Here is a 26,488-nt window from a genome sequence, read left to right as displayed (position 1 = left end):
GCTTTACACCTCATGTCTCCTCTGTTTATGTAATGTTACAGCACTCAACATAAGACAGGGAAGCTAACGTACTCAGGTTATTTAAAGGCGCACTATGTAACCTTTCTGGAAGAGGGTCGCCCACCTGCTTGTTTCATGGAGAGCTATTCTTATCTACCTTATATTAAAGTAAATGTGTTTTATTATCAAAGAAGACACTTAAACTATGCATGCTTGCCTCACCACATATTTGACCTGTTGGGGTCACCTGCTTGTCTCCATGGAGATGTATCATTTTTATGCCATACTGTGCAATATTCAAGGTCAAGGAATTACACTTCCATAGAGACAAGGGGGCAGATGGATTTTCTGCCAGAAAGTTACAAAATACGCCTTTGACCAACTTCATCAATTTGTATTTCTTTGTTTAGAGGATGAAGATGATTGAGATTAGCATTTAAGACCCAAGTTACATGGTAGACAATTGGTCAAATGCAGAGGAAACATTTAGGGGACAGTAAAGTGTACCTTAACATTAACCTTAACCTTAACCTTAACATTAACCTTGATGACCTGGTAGTTGCAAGGATCAAATTGTAGACTAAAACAAAAACTCCTACTATTTCACCAATGCTTGTTCATTCGTGATTCAATTTGCCAATTCGCCTTTTCATTAATTTTGACGGAGGGAAGGAGCCATAGAAAGAGAGAGACTGAGTGCCAGCCAAAGATCCGGACCCAGGCATGTTTCCCACGTGTCTGGCTTGTTCTCAAGTTGCTCCGGTTTCCCCCATCAATCTCAAACAAGCACTCTATTGGTTTTGTGAGATAAATCCTCTAGCTCGGTACTCCTATCCTGGCTTGAGAAAGTTCCCCTTCGCCCTCTGTGCTTCACTGTAGTCACCTGCTGTTCTTCACAAATTGCCACACAAGACACAGAAGACGGGTCAAATGCAGAGGTCACGTTCATCTATGAGGAGAATGAGAACAATGTCTGTGTATGCATACGAGTAGTGAGTGTTTTGATTTACGTTTTATGTTTAAAAAGTAGGAGGGCACATACTAAACAGGAATTAACATTTCCGAGAACACTGAAATATGAACTGGTGAACTAATACAAGCATCCCAGGCATACAAGATCACATGACTGTATAAGTCTAAGGACCAGAAGTGAGATGGGAAAAAGGACTTTTGGCTGTTTTGCTTCACAACAATGGAATATATTTCAAGGAGGAGCAAAATTGGACAGGAAACGCAATCTAATAATCTGGCAACAATTTTTACACTCACACCTGCACCTGTTTTTAATGTTTTAAATGGACTTTTATACATATTTGTGTGTTTTTTTTTGTTTTTTTTTTGTATTTTCATTGGGTTTCCTTGATTAAATAGATAAATTAATGAATGTTTGTAGAGGTAAAAAGGACAGGTGCAGACAGAATATTGAGTTCTTTGCAAAGGACATTCTTGTATCTACTGCAGCCTTTGTGATTTCACACGGTACGAAACTTCAAACTTTGATGTATCATTGCTGTACCTAATTTAGAAAAAGAAATTACATGGTCACAGTGAAGCATTTGATCTTTCACCTAATAACCCCCTCTGGCTTTCACAAGTGCTCATTTGAAGTTAGCGACATCCAAGGGAGAGCTTAACTGTACCTAACATGAGGGTAATATGAAATATGAATGCTGATTGGCCCTTTGATAATTTGCCTAATAGTGCAATAATCCCAGAGTAGTCCTGAAAATAATGAGGTTTAATTTTTCACTTTGACAAAAATTATTGGCTTTGTGGAAGTGCTGGTCGATATTACAAAAAAAAAAAAAAATTACAATCTTTTTTCCTCAATTTGATATCAGTTTTGTATTACCAATTACAAACTAACTACCGTAAATTTCGGATTATAAGCCGCTACTTTTTTTCCACGCTTTGAACCCTGCGGCTTGTACAGCAGTGCGGCTTATTTATGGATTTTTTACTGGATAACGGCCCCTGGGTTTTATTTTCACGGACAAGCCTTCTACACGTGGCAGATAAATATGGCAAAAACAACTTAAGTGCATTAAAAAAATACAACTCACCAAACCGCTGCATCAGAGGGAGCCCTGCGCTGATTATGTGATTATGTCTACTCTGCTCCGCAGTTTCTTTCAAAAACTCTAAAGGCGTATCGTTTAATCCCAGGTACTTATTCTCCATGTGCCAAAGCAGTTTTGAAGGTTTCATTGCCTCATTTGCTTTTCCCGTATGTTACGTAGAGCGGACTGTGCGCGTGAGTCACCTGCAGCGACAAACCCAGATTTTAAGTAGGCATTGTCTGTTAAATTTATCTTTCTTTTTCTTGAAGATCGTAGTCTCCTCTTCTGGCTCCTCAGTTGTCCTTTTCCCTTTTATTAAAAGCTCTCCAAAGACTTTTGTTTTGGCTCATTTTCACTCGCTTGTGGCTCTACTTTTGTGCGTCGTGTCTGATGTGTTATACGTGATACGTCACCGCGGAGACAAGAGCAGATAATAAACTTGCTACTACATCAAATAGATTTCTGTGGCGATTTCCAGCAGGATTTTCATGATACATCTACGGACGAGTTTATTAGTGTGTCATTAGGGACGGGCGAAAGTTGCTCCTGACCCCTGTGCGCACAACGTCTGAAAATCAGGGCTTTTACACAGGACAGTGAGCTGTGTCAGTGTCTGTGTCTGTGAGACGTGAGACGTGAGACGTGTTTGTTTTGAACATTGTTCCGCGAGTGTGACGCTTATTTTGAGCAACGAAAAATAAGAAAATATTATTTTATTTTAAGATCATAATAATCTTCCAATTTAAACTACAACAAAAAAGAGCTAACACAAATAAAATACACTTCAGCCACGCAGAGCCGCAGTATAAGACTGAAAGAGGCGCATACGGCTCCGGAGCCGCGGGTTGCCGACTCCTGAAATAGAGCCACTGCACGTAAGCTCGACATCAATGAATCCAACTTGGTCAATGTAAAAAGACGACAAAAGTTTTCAGAGGAAATAAAAGCAGATTTTCCGTTTTGGTGCAGTTTTATTTTCTAAACCTGCAGATGTGTTCATCCCGTGTTGTTGTCGTGTTGGTTCCAATTTTCAGGCACAGTTTTTAAAAAAAGCGTGTCAGTGCACCGTCTTTCTGTGTAAATATCTCATGTTACAATATGAAAACCTGCGGCTTTTATTCAGGTGCGGCTTATATATGTACAAAATTGATTTTCTCTTCAAATTTAGCTGGTGCGGCTTTTAATCAGGTGCGCTCTGTAGTCCGAAATTTACGGTACATCACATTATTCAAGACTGGAGAACTTTCTCAATGCATAATTACAGATGATTTGCTGTACACTGGTCAACTGAAAATCCCCATGTCAATATTTGCGATCTATGACGGATTCGATCCCAATTCGTTGTATAACTGGTTAGTTGTGTGAAGGTCGGGTGGTTGGGAGGGGGCTGTGGTCATAGTTTTGGTTAATGGGTTAATGAATGTACTGATCTCTAACTTCAACCGTGTTTAGTCTTTTGTGTGAGTTTCTTTTGATACCACCTTGTCTCCTTAATATTACTGCATAACCTGTAATACCCCACAGCATGGCATTAAACGTATATATTTTGAGTGTATTGAACTACACTTGTTTTTATTGCTCAAAAACACCATATGAAACATGCATTCTTGCTATGGGAGCAAACTTAGCTTTTGTTCTTTTTTCTTTAATACTTTACTTTCTGTTATGTTAGGTATTAATAAACATGTCATATGTTTTACTCTAAATGATAACAAATATATATTAGATCAGTTGCACAGCCGCGCTTTCTGTTTTGGGCTTTGTATAACTCATTTTGACTTGCCCATTCAACAATACCAGTTTATGGCATTCCTGTTGACTGCACAGTAGGGTGATCCGGAGCGACCGTTTTGCCACCTCCCGCTGACTGCAAGCTCCGATCTAAATAAACCACCTGCCCTCCCTCCCTCCCCCCCACCCCTCTGCACACATAAAATGACTGGGACGCGATCTGACAACACTTTAGGCGAGTCAAGGAGGCAGAACTCCTCTAACATTTCTCATAGATGTGCATTCAGAAAATACAGTGCTCTGGGGAGGGATGAAAGGGGGAGAATTTGGCAACAAAATGGTGAGGGAGATTGCAGGGTTTTCAGAGCAGGGCACAAACAAAGACAGTAATGCCAGGCTGAGTCATGGACAGAGAGAGCAGAGGAGGAGAGAGAAGCCACAGGCACCTGTCACCAGCGGACCACTGAACGGTCTAGACAACACAACCGCAAATGCCTGTCACTGCAGCAGCCTGTATGTTAGAGAGCGTACTATCAGCCAGTATCAAACAGGCAGGGGACTAATCACGTACAAAACTTGCACGTTGTATCCATCTTATTCTAGAAGTGTATTATTTTGCATGGGGCTTCTGAGTTTGACGGTTTTAAAGCCTCTCAGAGAATCGTTAACTTGAAAAAAGCATTTTACACAAAGCAACCTGAAACATTTCTCAAATTATCCATTGGAATGTATGGGATTCCTGCTTAACCAGAAGTGCCACCACAACAAAACTGTGGTTTAGAAGCATTTAGAGGCAAAAGTGGGTGAGGCAACAACAAGAAAAAAAATCTTGGGTTGACCATTGATAATCATAGACAGACATACTTTAACTTAGTTGTTTTTATTCTTGTGCCAGCTCTGATAATCAATCCCTTAATTAAAGAAGGTTTATTATGCAAAATTGCCTTTATGTTTTGATAGTGTTATATGTTTAAGGCTTGAGTGCTAAGAAAATTAGTTTTAACTTACAGGAAGTCAATGATCCCATTTCTGTTATTAATCAGTATTGCAGTTTATAATTAACAAATCGTAAAATAATGATTGTTTTTCAGTCCTTTGATTAAAGTTTTAATCTATAGTCCTGGTTTAGTTGTGGATTAGTTCTGGGTGTGTATTGATTTAATTAGACTAGGTTAAGATGTTACCATCTGTTTTGCCATGAGTTGTGTCAAAATTCTGTTCGATTCAGTTTAATGAGCTTAACCCCATGTCATGCCCTGACCTCGTGTTCCTTCTGCAGCCTATATGATAAATAGCACGTACTGTGCATCTCAAACCTGGGAGTGGAGGCTATTCACAAAGACATATACTACAAATCCCCAATGTGGCATATGAGGGACTGGATTTGGAGCTTAAAATAGCCAAAATGTATTAGGTATATTTTTGGAACCAGACTGATAAATGCACATAGCATCCATAAAAAAGATGCACTGACTGGAACCAAACTCCAGTGGCTCAGCAACTTAAGTCAAGGATTTGTCACAATCTAATTTTGGAAATCCAGCCTCATGCTCTGTCCTTATTCATGGAAATGTTATTCCATTCAGGATAATGTAAGCACAAATACAACTGACTTTAACGTACACATTGATCACATTGAACATCGACACCTTATATTATGTAAAGGGACTGTATGTAGCCTGTGCTAATTCCGTTTTTAAAAAGGTACTACAATCACAGCTGAGCCTGGGTTTCCAGTGTCTTAACTTACAGACAGAACAGAGGACACATACATGAACAGGCCATGCCTCATGAAACTGGCAACCCAACTGAGAGACTCATGTGAGGCTCATTTTGCTTTCTGACTGGATAATAATCTTGAGAACTAAAAGACCAATTTATAACATAAACAACTTGGCCATCATGACTAATGTTTTTGTAATCAAGAACAAATAAGCATGGTTGTTATCAGCAAAAGCAATGGTGATTGTAAAAATGTTAACCCCACATCCGGGGACACAGTTAGATTGTTTTTATGGAATTTGATCAAATCAAAATGTTACAGTTCTCGTAACACATTCATTGTTAGTGTCTTAAAGAGTTGCTTCTTATGACCTTTTTATAATATTAATATGAAATCAGAAAATATATTCTTCGATAGTTTTATAACCTCTCTTCTGTTTTGCAGCGTCATCACGAGTGAGAGTGAGTTTTTTTCACATGACTTTAGCATTTTCCGATCTGAACTCTGGAGAAAAGTCCCTCTGGATCCAAACTAACACGGACCGAGGCTTTTAACTGGTCACTCCGGACTCACAGCTGTGCCCTTGATATTACAGGCCAACCGCTGCCACCGCAACACAATTTATCTGCTCCAGTGTCCGCTCTATCTGCTCCTATAGAGGCTTTCACGGTGCTTTAGAAACAATGTGACTGCGTTTAAAAGAGCAGTGCTTCAGGCATAAGCAGAGCACAGTGCATTTTCTACAGAGGAATCAGATTTAGCCGCAGAATGTGCTCTATTATGGTGGATTTTATGATAGATTAGCTTTAACAATTGATTATAGATAAAAGGATCAAGTTACATATTATATAAGCCGGATAATGTTTGTTTTGGTTTTTTTTTGTTTTGTTTTTTTTAAATGACCTCTTGACTTGCATGCTAGTACAGTTACGGAAACATTTATGTGTTTTCATTCACTGTGAGTATCCTTTTTAATGAAGTATTCCCATCCTGACAAACAATAGGAACAAAAAACTGCAATTATTTAGGTGACAGAATGTAATTAGTGTGATTATTGTGTTAGTTTAGTAGTTCATGTTTCATTATTCTCCCAAATGTACCTGATTTTTACTGTCTTAAAGCAAATAGCAGTCTCATTTTGACCTTAAAAGGAAGACAAATGTCACGCAAATATATTAAAATAGTATGGTACAGCCACTACAGCTTAAAACGTCTATGACACAGTAAAAATCATTGTTTATTATTGTTTATTATTGGGCTGTCTCTATCACTAAACCTCGAAATGCTCTGTTCCAGTCCAGAATGTTTTCGGTTTGAGAGCAGAACTCAGTTTAAATATGCAAGACTTGTGAGTTAAATGTGTGAATGAAACAAAATACCACTCTGGGGATGTTTCTGATGAGGAAACAACATTATAACATAGATCAGAAAATAGTCCAATATAGGTCATTTAAAGTCCTTTACAGTAGTAGAAAAGACTGGAACTTTCATCTCCAAACTGTAAGTGCTACTAACAGTTTTCCCACTGCTAATTAAAAATGGCTGCCAGTTTATTATCCCCAGTGGTGTTGTATTGTGCTGAGTTAAGAGGTCAGGAGAAGCACAGGGCAATAGGATAGGGACAAGCAGAGGTGAAAACACTAAAAGGTTTGTTTGTCCAAGGGCATATAGTATTTCCATTTGCTCTTTAAAGTCTTTAAAATCAATATGCTCAACCCCAAGCAATCTTATAGGAAGGGTATGGTCACTTTTCAGAACTAATTACTTTAGTGTGACCCAAATTCAGAGAATAACACAAAGAGACCCGGCCGTATAAAGTTACTCAGAATCCAGTGAATGTAATCAACATGTCTACACTTGTCAATAATTCTGTCAGTTGCTGGGGTTAAATCTAGAGCATGGAGATGAGGCCTAAAATCACAATATAAAAGAGACTGGTAATTATATAACTGTAATTATTATAGATATATTTGGACTATTTAACTTTTAGCTAACTGACTTCTTTCATTATTTAGTAACAATCTCTGCTTCCAGTGACATGATATGTAGTTAAAGCTGGGGTTAGGGATGTGTTAAAATTTTCCTCTGTGGTAACTTTATGTGCCTCAGCACCGCGGTGTGCAGTGTCCGGTCCAGCGTATAGGCCTATAATACCACTTGTAAATTGAACTTGAAAAAAAGCTGTATAATACAACAGCCAGGCATAAGTGGCAGACACGCGTGGTGTGTGTGTCCTTCTGTTCACTGACTGTAGTGTTAAAGATGAGTTATGAGGATATATCATTATGTCATGTTCTAACGCTGTCCTGCACTAAACTCATGTGCGACGGAGCTTGTGGACACTTGTCGGCAGAGCGCAGGTTATCGAGTGCTGAGCCAAACATCACGTGGTTTTAGCGCTACCCAATGAGCGGACTTTAGCGCAGACTTTTGAATATGCATCAAAGTCCGCCACTCCTTCAGTAAGTAACGTATTAAACTGTACACCCATGGTAAACCCCCGTCTGAAGGGACGTGCTAGCGTTTAGCTTTAGCACCAACACAGCTTGTCTTATAGGGGTGCAGGCTTCTTTTCCTCTCACCAATGTCTCCCAATACATGCTCCCAGCATCCCCGCAGCTTAGAGCTGCGTAAACATGTTTAGTTTAACCGTAAAATGATGCTTGGCATGTGTGTAATTTTGTATTACAATGGAAAATGCTGTCATTTGAGCCATTGTGTGCTGTGATTGTTCATTATAATTATTATCACAACAGCCCTAGCTTATTTCAAATAATGAAAGGAGGATTTAAGCATTTACATCTATTTACTTGTAAGTTGTTGCTGTAGGTCTCACAAACCCTTTGGCACTCCCTGGTTTTCACATGCATGATTTATTTGGTCACTAACATCGCCTTAGAACAGTGTCATATGGTGACTCACATGCCTCTATCTTACAGATTTGCAAAAGATAAATGTTTTCTAATCAGATGATAACATCATGTAGCAATCTAATTTTAATTCACAAATGCATTTGTTATGAGAAAAAAGTTGGGTACTTCAGCTTTAAAACTCTAGTCACTTTATTTTGAGTGGATTCCACAATCTGCTGCCGCTAATACACCGTAGTGTGAATTAATCCAGAGATATAAATAGAATCTAAGGAAATGCTCTTATTACTGTAGACCAAGAACACTGGGCTTTTACACAATCCAGCTGCAAACCACTCAGCAGGAAGATGACAAAATGCCAAAGGTCACAGATGAAGAATGGAAGAGCAAACATATTAGCCACCACTACAGACAAAATACAAGTTCCATTATGTACTAATTCTTTGAGCAAAAACATTATCAAAGAAGCAACAATGGCCAAATGCAACACTGAATTTGCTGGAAGTTGACATTACGGGTCAAAACTAACCAATGGGAAAGAAAAAAAGATTTAGTGTTCTTCCAAATCAGATCGCATTCTTGAGACAAAACTTTCATTAGATTAGCTTCATAACCAATCAACCATTTATCAAGTTTTTCAAAGGCAATAAGACAAGTACAATTTAGACATTTACCCTTATGTAATAGAGTTTATGTGATTAAAGTTTTTTTTATACTGTACAGGAAAACACACTAAGCCGATTTCCCCTCTGACCACAAGGTTAGTGGTTTTCATCCCATGTCGATAGGCCAAGTGTTGTCCCTTGGGTAAGATACATTGCCTGCTCACTCAATATATTTTCTCTTAATATTATTTATTTATTCTGTTAATTATAGTCAGAATTGTAAAGCTAGTGAGCATGTGTTGTATTCTCTTGTGGACGACCTGGGTCTAATTTGTGTTGGCAAATAAAACGTGAAATTGCACAGTAACAGAGCTGTCACACATCTATTATTATTTCTGTCTTTTTTATTTTGCGCTTGCTACAGATGTGAATGTCTGGTGTGAGGAATAACAAAAGTTCAATAAAAAAAAAAAAATACTGTATTGCTAGCATTGTGCGTCGTGGTGCTTGTATATGTTTTTTCCCCATTTATTGTCTCTTATTGCTTCTACCCAAGAACATTCCAAGAGACTATTCAAAAGTGACTGTGTACTCGATAGGGTATTTCTATTTCTATTTCTCTATGATTTGCCAATAAAGTTTCTATATAGTATTCACATGAAACAACACCCAAACAAACAAACAGTAACTGAATGGCTGAATTCTTCCCATTTGTGTATCACGTAGTAGCAGACATGCAGTGTGGATTATTTCCTCAAAATAGCAGACCAGAAGTTTCACTCTCAGGTCTGTCCTTTTGTGACCCCTTTATTTACTGTCTAGGTGTAATTAATGACTGTTAATTAAATAAATAGATATAATTACATACACATAATTATATATACTAGTGGAGAGACGGGAGCCATTCGTCAAACTGTCAGAAATGGGACTCGAACTCAAGGCCAACAAAGGCAAGGCTCTACGCAACATTGCCTACATAAGGAATCTAAAACTTTATGAAGGTATGTTTTAGGAAAGGCCAAGTACAAGATGATTCATTTGGGGCGTTTTGTGCCATTATTCACCTTTATGAGAGTTGTACAAGTTTCGGTAGTGACAAGAAGCAGCAATTAGTAAAATATTTTGTTACACCGTCATATCTTTTATAGTGTTACAAAACTAAAATTTCAAACTCCATTTAAAAAATTCAGTACTAGGGAAAAGGCTCGATACAAGACGCAGATAGGAGCTTCTTTAATAATACAGAATATCTACACTATTGATAAATCTAATCCTTTGTAGTAATATACAGTAAATGCGTATCGTACCATGTTTAAAACCAGTCAGACTTCCGTGAGTATTTAGTGCAGTTACTCAGAAGTACATAAATTGACTGGTACTTCCCACCCTCTTAGCGCTGACAGCTAATCAGTTAGCAATTAGAAGAGTAATTCATAGCTACGGCCCACTCATCCAGAGAGGCCACATTCTTCTGTCATGATTATAACTAATAAAATGGCAACATATTTCACCTCAGTAAGTATTTGAGAGACAATCACAACACGCAGCAAATTCTCACTTAACTTACATGGACACAAGGACATTCTGAAGTAAAGAAAATAATAAATGTATGGAAGTAGGCAGAAATAATTTAACTAGTTTGAAAAAGAAATCACGTTGAATGGGATGTAAAAATGTGAGTAATGACTTCAGTTCATCAAACATAATGAAGACAGGGTTATAATGTTCGGAGAACTCCAATGACGACTTTCTAAAATCCTTGAGATTATGTTTGTTCCTACGCTACCTGAACATGACGTACAAAGACAAAGGCATATCCTTGATGAGAAAGTCGTGATTTGGTTTTTTACAATGAATCACTGTCATCTGCTCTAATTCATTAACGCTTGCTATTATTACTATTATAAATGCATTAACATACACTATTATGTCTCTGATTTGTAGTCAAGACTCTCCATTGACTTATTATTATTAATTAAAGGGCATATGATAAGTTCGACTACTCATTACTCTACACCTGTCATGCACTTTCTGATGTGTGTTTTCTCATATGTTCTAATGTTGTTTCTTCATCACAAACAGACCTGGAGTTGTTTTTTTGTTTTTTTTCACTCACACGTTTACAAGTGAAAGTGAAAGTTCTTCATTCAAACAGAAAACACACCACCTTGCTGTTCCACCTTGTGTGTGATGTCACGTGATAATAAAGGAAGTGCTGCACTGTGATTTTAAACTCCACGCACGTTCACTAGAATCATTTAGATTATTTCAGCCCTGGAATTGCTCATTTCTACCAAATAAAAGGTTAAGTGTAGCCGTTAACTTGAAAAACTACCACTACATGACATCATAAGGTGGAGCAGAGCAGTTTAAGCCTTCTGGATGTAGACAGACTAATACTAATAAAGTGTTACTCAAATATGTGTGAATGAAACAAAACACAACTCCAGGTCTGTTTTTGAGGAGGTAACAACATTCTAACATGGCTTAAAGCTCACAAGAGTCAGGTTTGTGTTATATAGGACCTTTAAAGGAGATCTATAATGCAAAAATGACTTTTTAGAACTTTTTATAATTGTTTTCTCTTCTCATTTACCCACACGTGGCATTTAGAGGGATTCATGCATGCTTGAGTAATCTTTATTCTTCTGCATTTCAGACCTCACTGCTCCAGTCCATCCCCGTTCTCACTGCCATCGGAACATGCCCACTGCTCTGTACTTATTTCAGATTCAAATGGTGATAACATGTGAAAAAATGGGAAAAAACACAAAGATAGAAAATAAATCTGCAGCTTGCTGGCATTATCTACAACTATCCAAAGTATGGGTGTTGTAATGACTGGACAAGCAATAGACTTTTCAAGGCTTTTAACCAGTTGTTTCCCCTTCTCATTTAATCTTTCAAAGTTATATCTGGAGTGATTCGTGCATGTTTGAGCAATCTTCGATCACTTATTTTCAAGATGCCATATTGCCGATCTATCCTCGTTTTCACCCCCTCCAACATACGCGCAGCGCTCTCCACTTACTCCGTTCTATTATTATTATTTTATTATCTTAGTCATTGATACGCGTAGGATTCGGGAGTGTCGCGTAGTCATTTTGGTACAGATGAAAACAAAAATCTGCTACTCGGTAATGTGATCTGCAGCTGTCCCTATGAGGGGCTGACAGCTACACGGCTCTCTATGATGTTTACGGCGACATCAGCTCCAATTGGGCACAGCAGTATTCTAATGTGGAAATCAGCTGACTTTTTTCTTTTAATAAGTTGTTTTAGATGAATATTGCAATTTAAAATATGCAAATTGTAGCATAATGATCCACGGGTGTCATAGATTATAACTAAAAAGCAGGCGCAAGCACAATAGTTCTTCTTTAGGCTGCTTTAGATGAATATTGCAATTTAAACTGTCCAAAATATAACATAAAGATCCACGGGTGTCATAGATTATAACTATTTAGCAGACAAAAGCACAATATGTCTTCTTTTATACCAACTAGACCCTTGGGTGGTGACTGCTGACCTTCACTGTCAAATGAAAAGTGCTTTTAACCTTCTTTTAGGCTCTATGCTTCAATAGAGATAGTTGCTAATCCTCAAGGTGAAATGAGGCTTGCAGTGTCATATTACTGGGGGGATCAAGCAGAATTATGGTCAGGTTCACTGCCTGTCTCTCTTCCTTTATCCCCTCACAGCACAGACCGTTAAAGAGACTTAAAACATAAATTTACCCAGAACATACATTTTTCTACTGACTTTTATCCAGTGGTGAAAAACAATAAAGTAAAAGTAGTAAAGTACTTAAGTCAAATTTTCAGGTATCTGTATTTTACTTATTATTATTACTTATTTTACTTTACTACATTTGAGAGCAGTATCTGTACTTTCTACTGTGTTACATTTTTGAACTGGACCGAAAAGTAAAAAGTATTTTCATATGATTTGAGGGATTATTTTTACAATGTTCGTAGAAACATCCTGACTAAAATTTTTGAGTTCCAGCTTTGAGCAAAACAAATTAAATACACAAAATTCATGAGAGAAAACTGATTTGTACTGCAATTTGTATTGTTGAAATCTGTATAATTTTGGAATCAATATCACTACGGTTAACACTTTAAAGGTGCACTATGTAACTTTTCTGGTGGGGGTGGTCACCATGCAGATGTAATTGCTTTGTCTGGAATGTTCCACTGCACGGCATTAAGCTTATCTAAATCAATGGGGACAAGCAGGTGCCTTGCCTCCAGGCCAAGTTACAGGTCAGATCTGTGGAGAGGAGACCCTACTGACAGCACGAACGCATGTCTTTCAAGGACTTTCTGAGCAATAAAAATACCTCAAAGTACGTGAATAAATTAATGTTAAATAAGTTTAAAAACATACTGTGGAACACTGAAAGCAAAGCAATAACATCTCCAGGGTGACAGACCATCAACGGAAAAGTTACATAGTGCACCTTTAACAAACAACACTTTATGAAAATCTGTGTGAAATACTTTAATACTTTTACTTAAGTAGATTTTTCATGTGATACTTTTACTTTACTAACTTGTTGCCACTGTATCTGTACTTTTATTTAAGTAACAAAACTGCGTACTTTACCCAGCGCCGGTTTTATCCCATAAATGTAAGCTAAATGGGTTTACAATGCAGCGCTAGGCCATTGTTTACCTTCGGAGTGCCGCAGTGCCCTAAATAGATACGCATCGTTGCCTTTTAGATGTTGCCAAGAGGTTGAGTTTGTGCACGGCTGGTACCTGTCTATGTGCAGTGTAGTTGAATGAAAGGTTGACGAGACACTATCCACAATATTTACAGCAGATTTTACGCATTAATTAATCTCTGTTCGTAAATCAACACATAACATCTCCCTAATTTAAAGAGGCACCTTGGGAGATCAGGGGAATCGACGCTATAAATTATAAGCACTTAGGTGAAACCCGAGAAGATCATTATTACTACCAGAGCATACATATTTGGGTTTGCGGTTCTCAACACAAGGGTAAAAGTATCAGGTTGAACAACAATAATCAGACTGGATGTGTATTAAGTATTATTATTACTAATTAACTATTACCTCTACTGCAATAACTTTTACCTGAAATCAATCTTGAAGGAAAAATGCATTCACTCAAGACTTAAAAAGAAGTAGTATATGCAGTGGCAATAACAATAGCCAGAGCAGTAGTAGTAGTTGTACTAGTAGTAGTAGTAGTAGTAGAAGAAGTAGAAGTAGTTGCAGTATTACTATTCATTCCTATTAATTACTATTATTATTAGTAGTAGTACTATTATTTTGTGTTGAAGTATTTTGTATAGTAGTATTTTGTTAACAATAAGTAGTAGTCGTAGTGGTAGTAGTAGCAGCAGTAATAGTAGTAATAGTTGTAGTAGTAGTACTAGTAGTAATAGAGCAATGTCATTAGATAATAAAAAATCTTAAGATTGGATAAATACAGGTGCTTGTTACTATTTTCCATAAAAATAGCTTCAGGTTTAAACCACTAGGTAATTCATAACATACTTATTTACATGTGGGTTTAAAATCTTGTGTCTGGACCACACAGGGGTCACAATATCTCATTGTTCAACATGAATGTGATTAAAGGCGATAAGATCTGACAGTGATTTATCATGATTAGAACCGGTTATGACACTTCACAGAAGGGTGTCTAAAGTTTACCAGACCGCAACCAAAATAGGCTTCCATCATTTTAACAGCCCCGGCAATGACTTTTTGTGGCTCATTTAGCAATTTTAACCTATTCTTCATATTATTACGCACCATTCTCCACAGTAATTCATTTTTCATTTCAGGATTTTTGTTTGTGGCCTATTATTCAGCTCAGTCCTACATTTTTCCAAAAAACGATTTTTACACTTTTATGTGCCTTGTTAATTTGTATGCTCTCATGCTAATTTTCTGTATAAACAATTACGTAAACAAGATTGGCCCCGGGGGGGGTAGCCGAGCAGCTTGGCGTTGGAAGAAATAAACATCAAATCTTTTTTTTTTCTCTCTGTTTAGTTTAAAATTGAGTTGGAGAACAGGTTGAATTTGCTGTTTAATTGTCATATTGCAGATTTCCTGACCTGGTTTATATTGTCCGTATGAAACTAAAACTGGCAAAAGTTCAACATCTTCTCTGTCGGTATAAATAATAAAAGTGAAATTATTTTTTCAGAAAGAGCTGCCATTACAAAGGCAATGGAAAGGACTTTAAAGCCACTATACCCGATTTTTACCGTCTTAAAAATGAGAAAAGCAAAACTAGTTCATTTTAAGGTCTGCCGTGGTCCAAAGTTATTCCTCACACATGAATTCAAAGCATCCTAATTATTCAGCGCTTTTCACAACTATCAGAAGCTGGATTCCTGTAACAACATCTAGCATGCTAATAGTGCCCTTCCTGATACTCGGACAATGAAATGCTTTACAATTAGACAAGCAGACAGTACACAGCAGACCTATTTTGACTTCAAGCTGCTTATTCAGCATATATGTCCTGGGAAAAAAATAAAATTCAGTTCAAGTACAGGGCCATCAATAACAAATAATAAGGTTTAACATTTCTGGATCAAAACTTCGGATATTTCTTTTAAAAAACGTGAATGTTCCATAGCGTTATATAGCCCTGCCCTCCATCTGAAGTTATGACATAATTAAATTGTAGAACGTGAACACTAGCTCTTGTTTATGGGAGTCTGACAGCAGCAGAAGCAGAAGACTTACTTGTGGTGTTGTATCTGACGCCATAAAGCATCTCTGGACAGGGTCGTGCCACCATTTGCCCCGCGTTACTCCTGGGCCAGCACGTGCCAATGCCATCGATGTAGATCTCACAATAAGGTCCAGAGCCTATGGCGAAATGTCAAGTCTACATTATTGGAATGACTTTGGGCTGTTTATAGCTACCGGAAAAATACCATAATGCCGCACTGTTGTTGGTCATAAATTGTGGCCTGAATGAATTGTGTTTGTTGTGTATGCAGTTTTAATGATCAGCCCCTGTGAAAATTGCTAATGTGGCAAAGCATCAAATCTATTTCTAGCATTGTTTGTTATTGGCTTTGAAGTTCGACCTAATCGTGGTTCACATCAAATTTACATCCCTCCGAGGGGTATTCTCTAAAGCATGTAATGGCTGAGATCCAAATCGACACATTCCACACATATATTAAGGTGGTCTGTATCCAGCTAGTTAATCTAAGAGACTGATGGGTACATTTGGAAATGAATTCCAGAGAGCATTTTCCAAATAAAACAATTCAGTTCAATCAAGAGATATTTTTACTGATGCTAATAGTGGAAGGAGCAGAATTATAGTACTAGTGCTACCAGCAACAGTATGCAGTACAGTGAATCACAGTAGTTGTATTAGTAGTACTACTGATGCCAGACCAATATAGATGTTTAAGGGTTGTTGCCAATTTGTATTAGTGGGTTTGGATGTCACTAACTGATAAATTGATTCTTAGTGATAAAAATATGAATTGAAAAGAGGTTTTGACCATAACAGCTCGTATTAAGTAGTAAATGTAGTACAAGTAACTTTCTGTTTGTTTTTGTAAATAAATTATAGTTGTTTCGTGTGTCTCTTTGTTGGCATATCCATGGCCACTGTTTTTAGTGGGCTATAGGAACAAGCCCAGCTAGTGTACTCCCACTTTGGTAATACTATTTTGTAGTAATAGTACTTATACTAGGTAAATGGTCACATTTTTATAAAGCGCTTTTGCACCTTCGAGGCCCTCAAAGCGCTGTACATCAAGGAACTACTTCAAATAGCTTCATGTTAAATGAAAAGAGGTTTTAAAATGCTAAATACTAAATATGGCATTAATTCAAAAGTGTTTTGACAAGGCTCTTTTGTTTACTTTTTACATACTTTAGCTAATCCATTTCAATGGACGTTTTGCACTTGATTGATGTTGACGTTTGATCTAAAGCTCTATAATAAATTATAAATTAGGCTGTATAACTCACCTGTCCACGTGCTCGACACATTGGGCAGGGTAAGGCTCCAGTTGGCAACCAAGGTTTGTGCTGTGGGAGGAGAGATTTCATCAATTATAACACATCTTTCAGAGGCTACAAAATCTCATTAGATTGAGCTTAAGAGCCACAACGACAGAGCATTAAAGGGCAACAGTAAACATTGGTGACAGACCTTTCCCCGAGCAATAACACGACCATAGCAGCAAATATGTGCCCAGACGTGCCCTGGGGTCGCCCTATTACTGTGGCACTAATCATTCAGGAAGAGCTCAGCCACCCCAAGGCCAATGGGAATTATAACTAGATCCTGCATTTAAAAAATACATATTTTTACATACAAGTGTGGTTTCATGGCAGTGGCTTTGTTTACATGCGCACCAACGAGCTGCTTATTATCTGATTTATGTTATCAGATGATTGAAATGTCAAACAGCAACATATGACGTGAGTAATCTGATTGTTCACACCTGTCCTGATTTTAAAAAGGGCAAAGTTATTTTAAAATGAATTGTGCTTTGTCTTTAAGATACAATAGTTACTCTAAAAATCCATATGTCACCAGGTGTTTATTGATAATCACACTTCTTTTGTGCATGTAAACACGAGACAGATTGACATAGTTGCATAGTTACATGCAGTTTCCCTGTATTCTAAACAATCGGTATCGGCCATGAAAAACCCATATTGGTTGATGTCTAGTAAACACATCTTATTATTCTAGTTATCTGGTTTTTACTGGCCATGTTAATGCACCCAGAGTCAGTTAATGTAATGCCAGTATTGTAGCCACTGCAAGCTAAATGTATTGTGAAGATGTTCCAGTCATAGCTTTAAAACAGTGTCGTGATCCAATTATGTTTCTTCTTCTGTGGTCACAGTTGCCCCAGGGCTGCCACATTTCCATGGCAGAAATATGGCAGCCAATCTGTGTCAACCTCCTTTCTGATCCTCATCCTCATTCATACAAAAGGAGGGGCTTACGTCATTTATGTGTTTTGTCCTGGAAGGTTTGGAAAAATAAATACAGATACTTTCATTCATTTCTCTAGATTGTTATTATATCAAATTAGCAATTATTATATTAAATGCTATTACCACATACCAACTCAATATGAAGTCCCCCCCCCTCCCCCAGAGAAATACAGTGAAATCACAAATGAGCAGCTAAGCAAAATGTATTTATGGACTCAAGGATACTGTGTCAATGTTAGTTATCATATTTAGCTTTGACGTGCTGCAGGATTGAAGCTATGTACCTCCTCGTGCTAACTCCTGTGTGAAAAACTAGAAAGGAGAACAGTTATTCTTGAGAAATTGAATATTTTTACAAAGAAAAAAGCAATTGCCTCTACTGGATCAGATATTTGACTAGTTAATTTTCCCAGTAGACTTTGATTTCTTCCAAGCGCACCTCATTGCTATTGAAAATCTGTTCACAAACTTGTATTGGTTTGCTTAGTGCAGTTAGTGTCTTCTGTTTAATTTGCCTCTGCCTGGTAACAGTATATGAATAAGTAACTCTCAAAACAAAATGGCTAACCTTCTGAACTCTTACGTGTTAGTAGTTTTTGGCATTCAAGTGTAAAATCAACTCCCAACAAGCTGCGTGTAACACTAAATAACTCATATTTAATAGCGACTTAAAAAGCCACTTCAACTGTGTACAAGGGGAAAATTGCATAAACACCATTCATATGTATTTACTGTAATCACATGACGTCTGGAGAAGCTCTGCCAAGTATTGCCATGTTTTTACATTCTACAGAAATGGAAATGATTCTGCTGTAATACTTTCTAACAATTACGCTGTTAATAGTCATAATAAAGAATGAAAAATACTGAATTAATAATAAACCAATTGTTTATTAAAGGGACCATATTAGGCTATTTTCTGATCTATGATATAATGTTGTTTCCTCATCAAAAACATACATGGGGTTGTGTTTTGTATCATTCACACATGTTTAACACACAAACTGTATATTTAGGCTGAGTTCTTCTCTCAAATTGAAAACATTCTGTTCCACCTTGTGATGTCATGTGGTAACACAGTTAGTGCTCCACTGTGTTTTTTACTGAATACACCTTCATTAGAATCATTTGAATAATTTCAGCCCTGGAATTGCCCATTTCTAATGAACAAAAGGTAAAAGGCAGCTGTCTGTATAATGCCTCAGTCGTCCACGTCTGAATTTCATCCTTTGCTATGTAAAAGGCAGCTGTTAACTCGAAAACTACCACTTCATGACATCACAAGGTGGAACAGAGGATGTTGAGCTTTGGAGATGTAGACAGACTAATAATGCAGGGTTACTCAAACATGTGTGAATGAAACACATCTCCAGTTATGTTTTTGAGTCATCATAACATGTCTTAAAGTTCACATGAGTCTGTGTTTAATGTAGGACCTGTAAGCTGTAGTTACTTGGCCAATACCCACAAAAAGTGGAAATGAAGGTTTGACATTTCGGGCCTTGTGCGACTTTGGAAATGAATAAAAAATCAATTCATAAGTTCACTTCTATGTTTGCAGTGAAAGGTTGTAGTCAGGAGTTGGTGGCATTTGAAAAAAATCACTCTAACTGTGATCAAAGGCTAGCCTTTGGGATGACAAAGGTTCAGCTCACACATGTTGGGTCTATACTTACATGAGAGATTCCCTGCAAGCAGGAGCAGAGCTTCACATGTCAGCTGTGCAGAGCAGCCCAGAGGCAGCAGGCAGACGATAGCCCACACCTGCAAATAGACAAGAGTCCCAAAGGGGTGGCACAGTCCATAAATCACATCACAGCAAAACACCATTGTAAAACCACACAAGGGGCTAGAATGGATGATGTTTTTGGACAAGCCCCAAACAGAGAAAGTTGGAACAAAGCGTAAAATATACCCCCATTTTTAACTTTGTATAATTTCAAGTGTCACTGTGAATAATATAAACTTAGATTTTTTTCTGGTGTGTGCAATGTTTTTAAAGGTGCACCATGTAATTTTTCTTGTGGAGGTCTGCTACATGCTCCATGGAGATGTTATTGGTTAGCCTGGAATGTTCCACAGTATAGCATTAAACAATCTATCTTTCTTTTATTAAATTGCAGGTGTTTTTATTGCTCCAAAATACCTTGAAAACATGCATTCTCTCAGTCTCCACTGATCAGACCTGCAACTTGGTTTATTCTGTTTGGAGATGGAGGAGTTTAATGTTATACTGTGGAACATTACAGGAAAAGCAATAACATCTCCATATAGACAAGCAGTTGGTGGACCCCTGGCTGGAACAGTTACATGGTGCGCCTTTGAATTATTTGAATACAATGCTGCTTGTTTTCCCAAATGGAAATGTGTCCTTGGCATTTGATGCACCCTTCAACCAGTGCCTACAGGCAGTGGGTGACCGCAGTGAAATGCCCCGGGACCCCTCTCCAGATCTTGAGCTAGGATCTTGGTCACGATTACTTAACTGGACACCAAATTTAAAATACTAATGAAAACAGACACTGCCTTTCTAAAATGTCACTTCAATATTAGATCCCTGTTGGCACAAAACATTCAGTGCATTTCAATGTGGATGTTTTTGTAGTCTTTGTATCAACTGTGAGATGTGTTGCTGCTGCTGACGCAAAATGAGCTATTGAGAAAATGATTCTGATGTGCAGTAGTTTTTATATATACTTTACACTGTGCTTTCTGACTTCATTTGAATTGGGATAATGCTTCTCATTAATGCCCCACATATGCAGAGAAAGACATGTATTGTTGTTGTTGTCCTTGAGCTTCTGGTGGTGAATGCATTTACAAGATACTGCTTCTTAAATTGAGATTACTTTGTAGTTTGTAATTGTGTCCTCTGTCAGTGAGCTTTCATGTTTATAGATACAAGGTTAAATCATGTTTGAATACAACAATTACCATTTGAACCTGAAATTAGGCAATATTGTCCTCCTCAGAGATGGGTTTCTAGCCCACTGTTAACCTCCTTTGCATCTATGCAAGCAAGAACATCTCTAAATAATGCACATAATCAGGACACCACATTAGGTAATTGTATTTGCACAGACAGAATCTGAATAGAGCTGATTGCAGTTCTTTTAAAACTGCGATAAGTATAATATTAAGCATTGAAAGATTGGAAATGATAAGTCTATGAAGCAAGAGGTTGAGACTGCAAAGTTGGAGAATTTAAATAAAAATTGGATGACAAAAAGAAAATAATTCACACAAAGAGATATTACATTGTACAAGGTTTGGCTGTTATAATTACAACTTTGCTTATTAAGAAAACTTTGTGCCCCTAACCACCCATGGGTTTCAAAGAAAAGTACTGACTGTTGCCATAGTAATTCAAAATCAAGCACTTTATTTTTTGAATAGTGAAGAGTTCACAAAATGGCGCCTATAAACAAGTACCTGAAATCCATGTCTTGACGGAAGTATAAGTATACGTTTCTCTAGTGAAAAAAAATTTAAAAAACGTGATTAGTGAGTCATTTTAACCACATTGATGTCTATTTTTAGTTCCATCATATTCATAATCCTGAACATAATTGTCAAAAATGTTCTGAATTTAAGTGGCAGAAATTTCTCGTTCATTATTACCGGTATAAGTAATTATGACTCAGGTTTTGTGGGTTGTCTCACGAAGACAGTACGTGGCAGAACCTTTTGTTCTCTTTTCACCAGACCTCATTACACAGCCGCGTAACACGGCCATTGTCATTTGCAATTCTTTCAAGGAATTTATTTTGTAAAATGGTCTTTTAGCCATGTTATAATTGTTTTTCCTTCTCATCACCTCACTCAGAAGTATTTAGCACAACTCATGCATGTTTGAGCGATTTAACCCACATTTTCACAATTTTCTTTTACTTACTTGTTTTATAATTATATTTTCTTAACCTGTGATACAGTTTGGCACAAATTAAAAAATATCTGCTACTCGCTAGTGTGATCTGCAGCTGTCCAGGTGGGAATCGATTCCAAGTTTATTTTTATTAAGTTGTTTTAGATCAATATTGGAATTTTAAATGTCCAAAGTATAACATAATGATCCACAGGTGTTATAGATTGTCTTCTTTAAGTCAAAAATAAAGCTAAATGTAAAGTGCTTTTTAATTTGGTTATTTATGTCCCACTTCTCGTTCAGATTACATACTCATATATATACATATAACAATGGACACAACAAAATTAAGGCTTTCACTGTTGTCTGACTATAATTTTAGTAATGAATAATAAAACAAAATCTTGATGGTTTTTGTGACAATAATTGCAAGAACAAAATAACAGTTTCCATTGAAAACATAATTTCCCAGCATAATTTCTCACTGAGATGCCAATTGGCATATTTACACAAACAGAAAAAGAGGAGCCCATTTGTGGCTGATTTAAGTGACAGTGCAGCCAACCATAGGGAATACAATGCTAGGATTAATATTTCATCCACACACTTTGATCTCCTCTGGATTTCTTACAACCGAAGATGATGAGAAAATGCTGAAAAATGTCCAATCGTTTGAAAGAATGAGGGAGGAGGGGGTCACGCTGATGCTAGAAAGATTTACTAAATGCATCTCGGCAGCTTGTGTCTATGGCATTTCTCACAAAACTTAAGATGTTGATCCACGCCACACAATTTGCATATAGGAGAACGAAACCAGCTACTCCACTTGACTTTTGAATCTATACTCACTGGGTATTCCCTATGGAGGACAGAACATGGCCACTAAAGTCAATGTTGCATTTTTCACTTAACCTGCCAATAAATAATGCAATAGAGGAAGCAGAGCAGAAAATGAAGATAAGGTTAATTGAAAGAGCACCTTTTTTTTCCCAGGAAATGTGCCAACCTTGTCAGTCAGCACTTTGTATGAAAATTCCATCAAGTCTTAAAACATTTCAGTTTGCTCCAGATTTTTTTTCACGCAGGAGATGAGATCTTGACGCCTTCGTTGGCCCCATTTTACGCTCACCAAGTGCATTACAGGTATCATGATGGTACAGTAGCGTAGAAAAAGCCCTTACCTCGCAAGTAATTAAAGCGTATAGAAACCAAGGCGGTGTAAATCGATATAGCATAAAGAATGTGTAAGGACTGGAGAGATTCATAAAGGGGCATCATATATTTGACCTCAGCCAGGAGCATAAGCAGTGAGAGAGCAGAGGAGGGGTGAAGGAAGGCAGTGTGGTCTTAAATCTTGACAATGGGGAATAGCAGGGAGGCTGGGAGGGCCATTTGAAGATGAAGAAGAAAAAAAAAAGAGGTAGAAATGTGAAGATTCTTAGCTATTCTTAGTACTGCAGTTTGTACAGCGGGAGTTATGGGTGAAATAATGAACCCCAGGTATCCGTAACAACATAGGCTATAAACTTCAACACAGCACACATAGATTTTAGATTTGCAGTTGTCATATAACTACAGCAGACAATAACCTCAACCAGGAAAGGGAAAGAGATGGATTTAAAGTTATATCTGAACTTGGCCACTGCCCTATATAGGCTACAGTAATTCCATGGGGGGGAAAGTTGGGATAAAAAAGGGCTTAGATTGCTGAATTAACACGTCTCCTTAAATCCTGGGTGTCCCATATCCACGCTTTTCCCTCCCTCAGCCTCTCCGTGCTTTCGCAGTACTGTCACTTGTCGTGCGTCTTGCTCTCCCCAAGTACATCCTCACGCTCCACTGTTTACAAGCATTGGCCACATAAGCATTTTCTCGCTGTTTAACGCGATGCAGATCTAATTTTATAGGACAATGGGGACCAAGCATCACTAAGCTCCCTGCGTGCGTTACTATACACTTTTGTTGATACAGGGATTTGAGGGACTGATTAAAACTGGCACCTGGATTGCTTTGGTTAATAACGCACCTAATGACCAATCTCAACTCCCTATGCCAGCTTTGATTGAAGTTAAAACCAAACAGCATTGACAGTAGATGAAATTAATCACTTACCCCTAGAACATAGATCCATTTGCGACGCATTTCTAGTGTCTTTCACATTTCTTCTTAATGCAAACACAATCTTGCCCAGTGTCTACAGTCGCCTTTTCCGCCTCTCTCTGGAGTCAATAAAGTAGCGACAAAACATTTAAAACGACTTAAACGTGCAATGTCATTCGGTTAAAGTAAACGAAATAGTGAAAGTGGGTTTTTGATGTCTCCCAGGATGATGATGGAGTGTCCTGTCTCACTGAAACGAAGCGCGCTTGTCCAGTTTACGTTACAGGAAACTAAATCCGAAATATGGGATCACGTCGCGGGTGAACTCCTTTTACATGCCCGGTTTGCAGACATTAGGCAGTCAGTAAGTCGTATCTTCTTCCTTGAGCGTCTCACATCCCTCTCTCCGTGCTGCTGTCCGTGTGAGTTGAGTGTACAGTGCAGCGGGATGGTGAGTGAGCGAGTGTCCTCTCTCACCACGCGCCGCCCACGTTGTGATACTCGGGCTTTTGGGTTTGTTGAGTATCCGGCCGTAGGACCATAACTCTTCCTCTGCACAGTTAATTATGCAACAACTGCGTTCCACATTCTAATTCGGGGTTCCAGTCACAGTCATGACGCTGCGTGAAAAAGGCACGTCGAATAATAAGAAAAAAGTGGAGTTAAACTGATGACCCTTCAATGCGCGCGCTTTCAAGGCACCATTTACCACGCGCCTCCCTGTGTCTTACACGAATTAAGTCCAGATCAGAGTCAACAGATTTGGCTGTTTGCTAAAGAGAGACAGATGGTCTCCTGGGAGTCAATAAAGTTTAACATCCTCCGTGCTCCTATTAAAAAACAGAAAAAACAAAACAAAACACTTGAGCCTTACAGAGCTCTGGGCGCACGGAACACATGTTATTTAAACATTTACTACGTTATGCTGATTTATAAAACATGAGAACACGCTATAGTCTGCAAAACAGTAAGCTATAACAGGAAAAAGTTCAACATTTCATTCATTATTTTCTGTTAAAAATATATGATGATGTCACACTGTCAGATGGATGTTTGTGTTTCCATAAATATCAAAAAGTTAAATAATTCCAGATTATTTATATTAGTGTTTATGCCATGTTTATGTTATGTTATGTCATACACCAAAATGCATATTAAAGGTGCACTATGGAACTTTTCTGGAGGAGGAACAGCACCTACTAGTGGCATCTATAGAGACTGCTGTGCCTGGAGTGTTCCACGGTATGGCATTGGCGTTTATCTTAAATCACCCCAGACACAAGCAGGTCATGCCATCAAGCCAAGTTAGCAGTTAGATCTGTGGAGAGGGAGAGGCTTTCCCACTCTCAGTTAAAATGCATGTTTTTCAAGCTCATATTTTAAATAAATGGAAGATGGACCAGATAGAACACCTCCACGGATGCAGGTGGTGGAGCCATCACCAGAAAACTTACATTAAATGTGCCTTTAAGAATATTTACTACACTTGACCTAATTCAATTCAATTTGATTTAACTTAATATTATGGTGCTACCTGATACAAAGCAATTATTTTAGCGTTATAGGCCTAAAGGATAACCAGCACTACTAATGAACTTATTGAATACATAATGATGTAATTTACATCTAAAACAACTGGGACTGCTAATAGATTCTTTGTTTTTTAATGATTCTTGACATCAGGATACAGCTGTGGGCCAATTGCAAAATGACATCCGCGATCTATTCAGCATTATCTCTGTTAAATAAGCTATCCATAAAAGGGAAATAGCTGGTTGCAGTCTAAACAATGGCTCGTAATGTCACATGTAACAACTATAACCTGCTAGTGTAACAGAAATGAGCCAAAATCATATCACTAGAGTTTAAAAAGCGTGACCTTGTCTGAGAGATGTAACAGATGCTTAGTATATTTGCACATAACCTATTTGATGTGCATTTAGACACACTTTGCAACTAATTTCTGTTGTTTTTCACTATCTATTGCCTGTATAAGTTGTGCGAAAGTATTCCATGAGCTATTTTTCACCACAAAAATGAAATTTAACAAGCAGAACATGATGACTCTTACCTATACAACCTAGTCTTTCTTTACATTCTAAGTAGGTTAATAGCACCCCTGCAGGAGATGTTTGTCATTGTTATACAGTCATGGATGTCACTATGTACAGTGGAACAGTGCAAATAGGGTTTCCTCTTTCACATGAATAAACTCAATGTGATAAAAAGCTCCAACAAACACATAGGGAGAGCGGGCCTGAACGACTTCTAATAATTGTTCTACACTCTGCACAAACGGATGTGGCGTATTAATGCTATACCCTTCAGAGGCGGTCATGTGCAGAGGGGCATTATTCACAAGATGCTTTAATCCAAGGTGACAGTGCCCTCCCATGAGTTTGCCATGTTGTGAAGAGACAAGACTGGAGTGAAAACAGTTTGTCTTGCAATTTCAGCCATCACTTGCAGAGGATACAACCTGGGGCTGAACGTTTTAGGAAAAAAAAAAAAAAAAAAACATCTAATGGGGATTTTTCTGGCTGTCATTGCAATT

General features: G+C 37.8%; 1 protein-coding gene across 1 annotated transcript in view; it reads right to left on the bottom strand.

The window, feature by feature from the left end:
- The window catches only part of LOC117387549 (corticotropin-releasing factor receptor 1-like), a 64,876-nt gene extending 40,459 nt beyond the window's left edge, over positions 1-24,417 (bottom strand). The window contains exons 1-4 of the mRNA XM_033985074.2: positions 23,947-24,417; positions 19,646-19,733; positions 16,986-17,045; positions 15,732-15,857 (exon numbers count right to left, since the gene is read on the bottom strand). Of these exons, the coding sequence (XP_033840965.1) occupies positions 15,732-15,857; positions 16,986-17,045; positions 19,646-19,733; positions 23,947-23,976 (304 nt within the window). The 5' untranslated portion in view covers positions 23,977-24,417. The remainder of the gene's footprint in view (positions 1-15,731; positions 15,858-16,985; positions 17,046-19,645; positions 19,734-23,946) is intronic.
- Between the last annotated feature and the right edge of the window lie 2,071 nt (positions 24,418-26,488).

The sequence above is a fragment of the Periophthalmus magnuspinnatus genome, chromosome 19 (genome assembly GCF_009829125.3).
Source record: "Periophthalmus magnuspinnatus isolate fPerMag1 chromosome 19, fPerMag1.2.pri, whole genome shotgun sequence".
NCBI classification, from domain to species: Eukaryota; Metazoa; Chordata; class Actinopteri; order Gobiiformes; family Gobiidae; genus Periophthalmus; species Periophthalmus magnuspinnatus.
The sequence above is the reverse complement of the archived record's forward strand: the minus strand, read 5'-3'. Positions and strand labels throughout refer to the sequence as shown.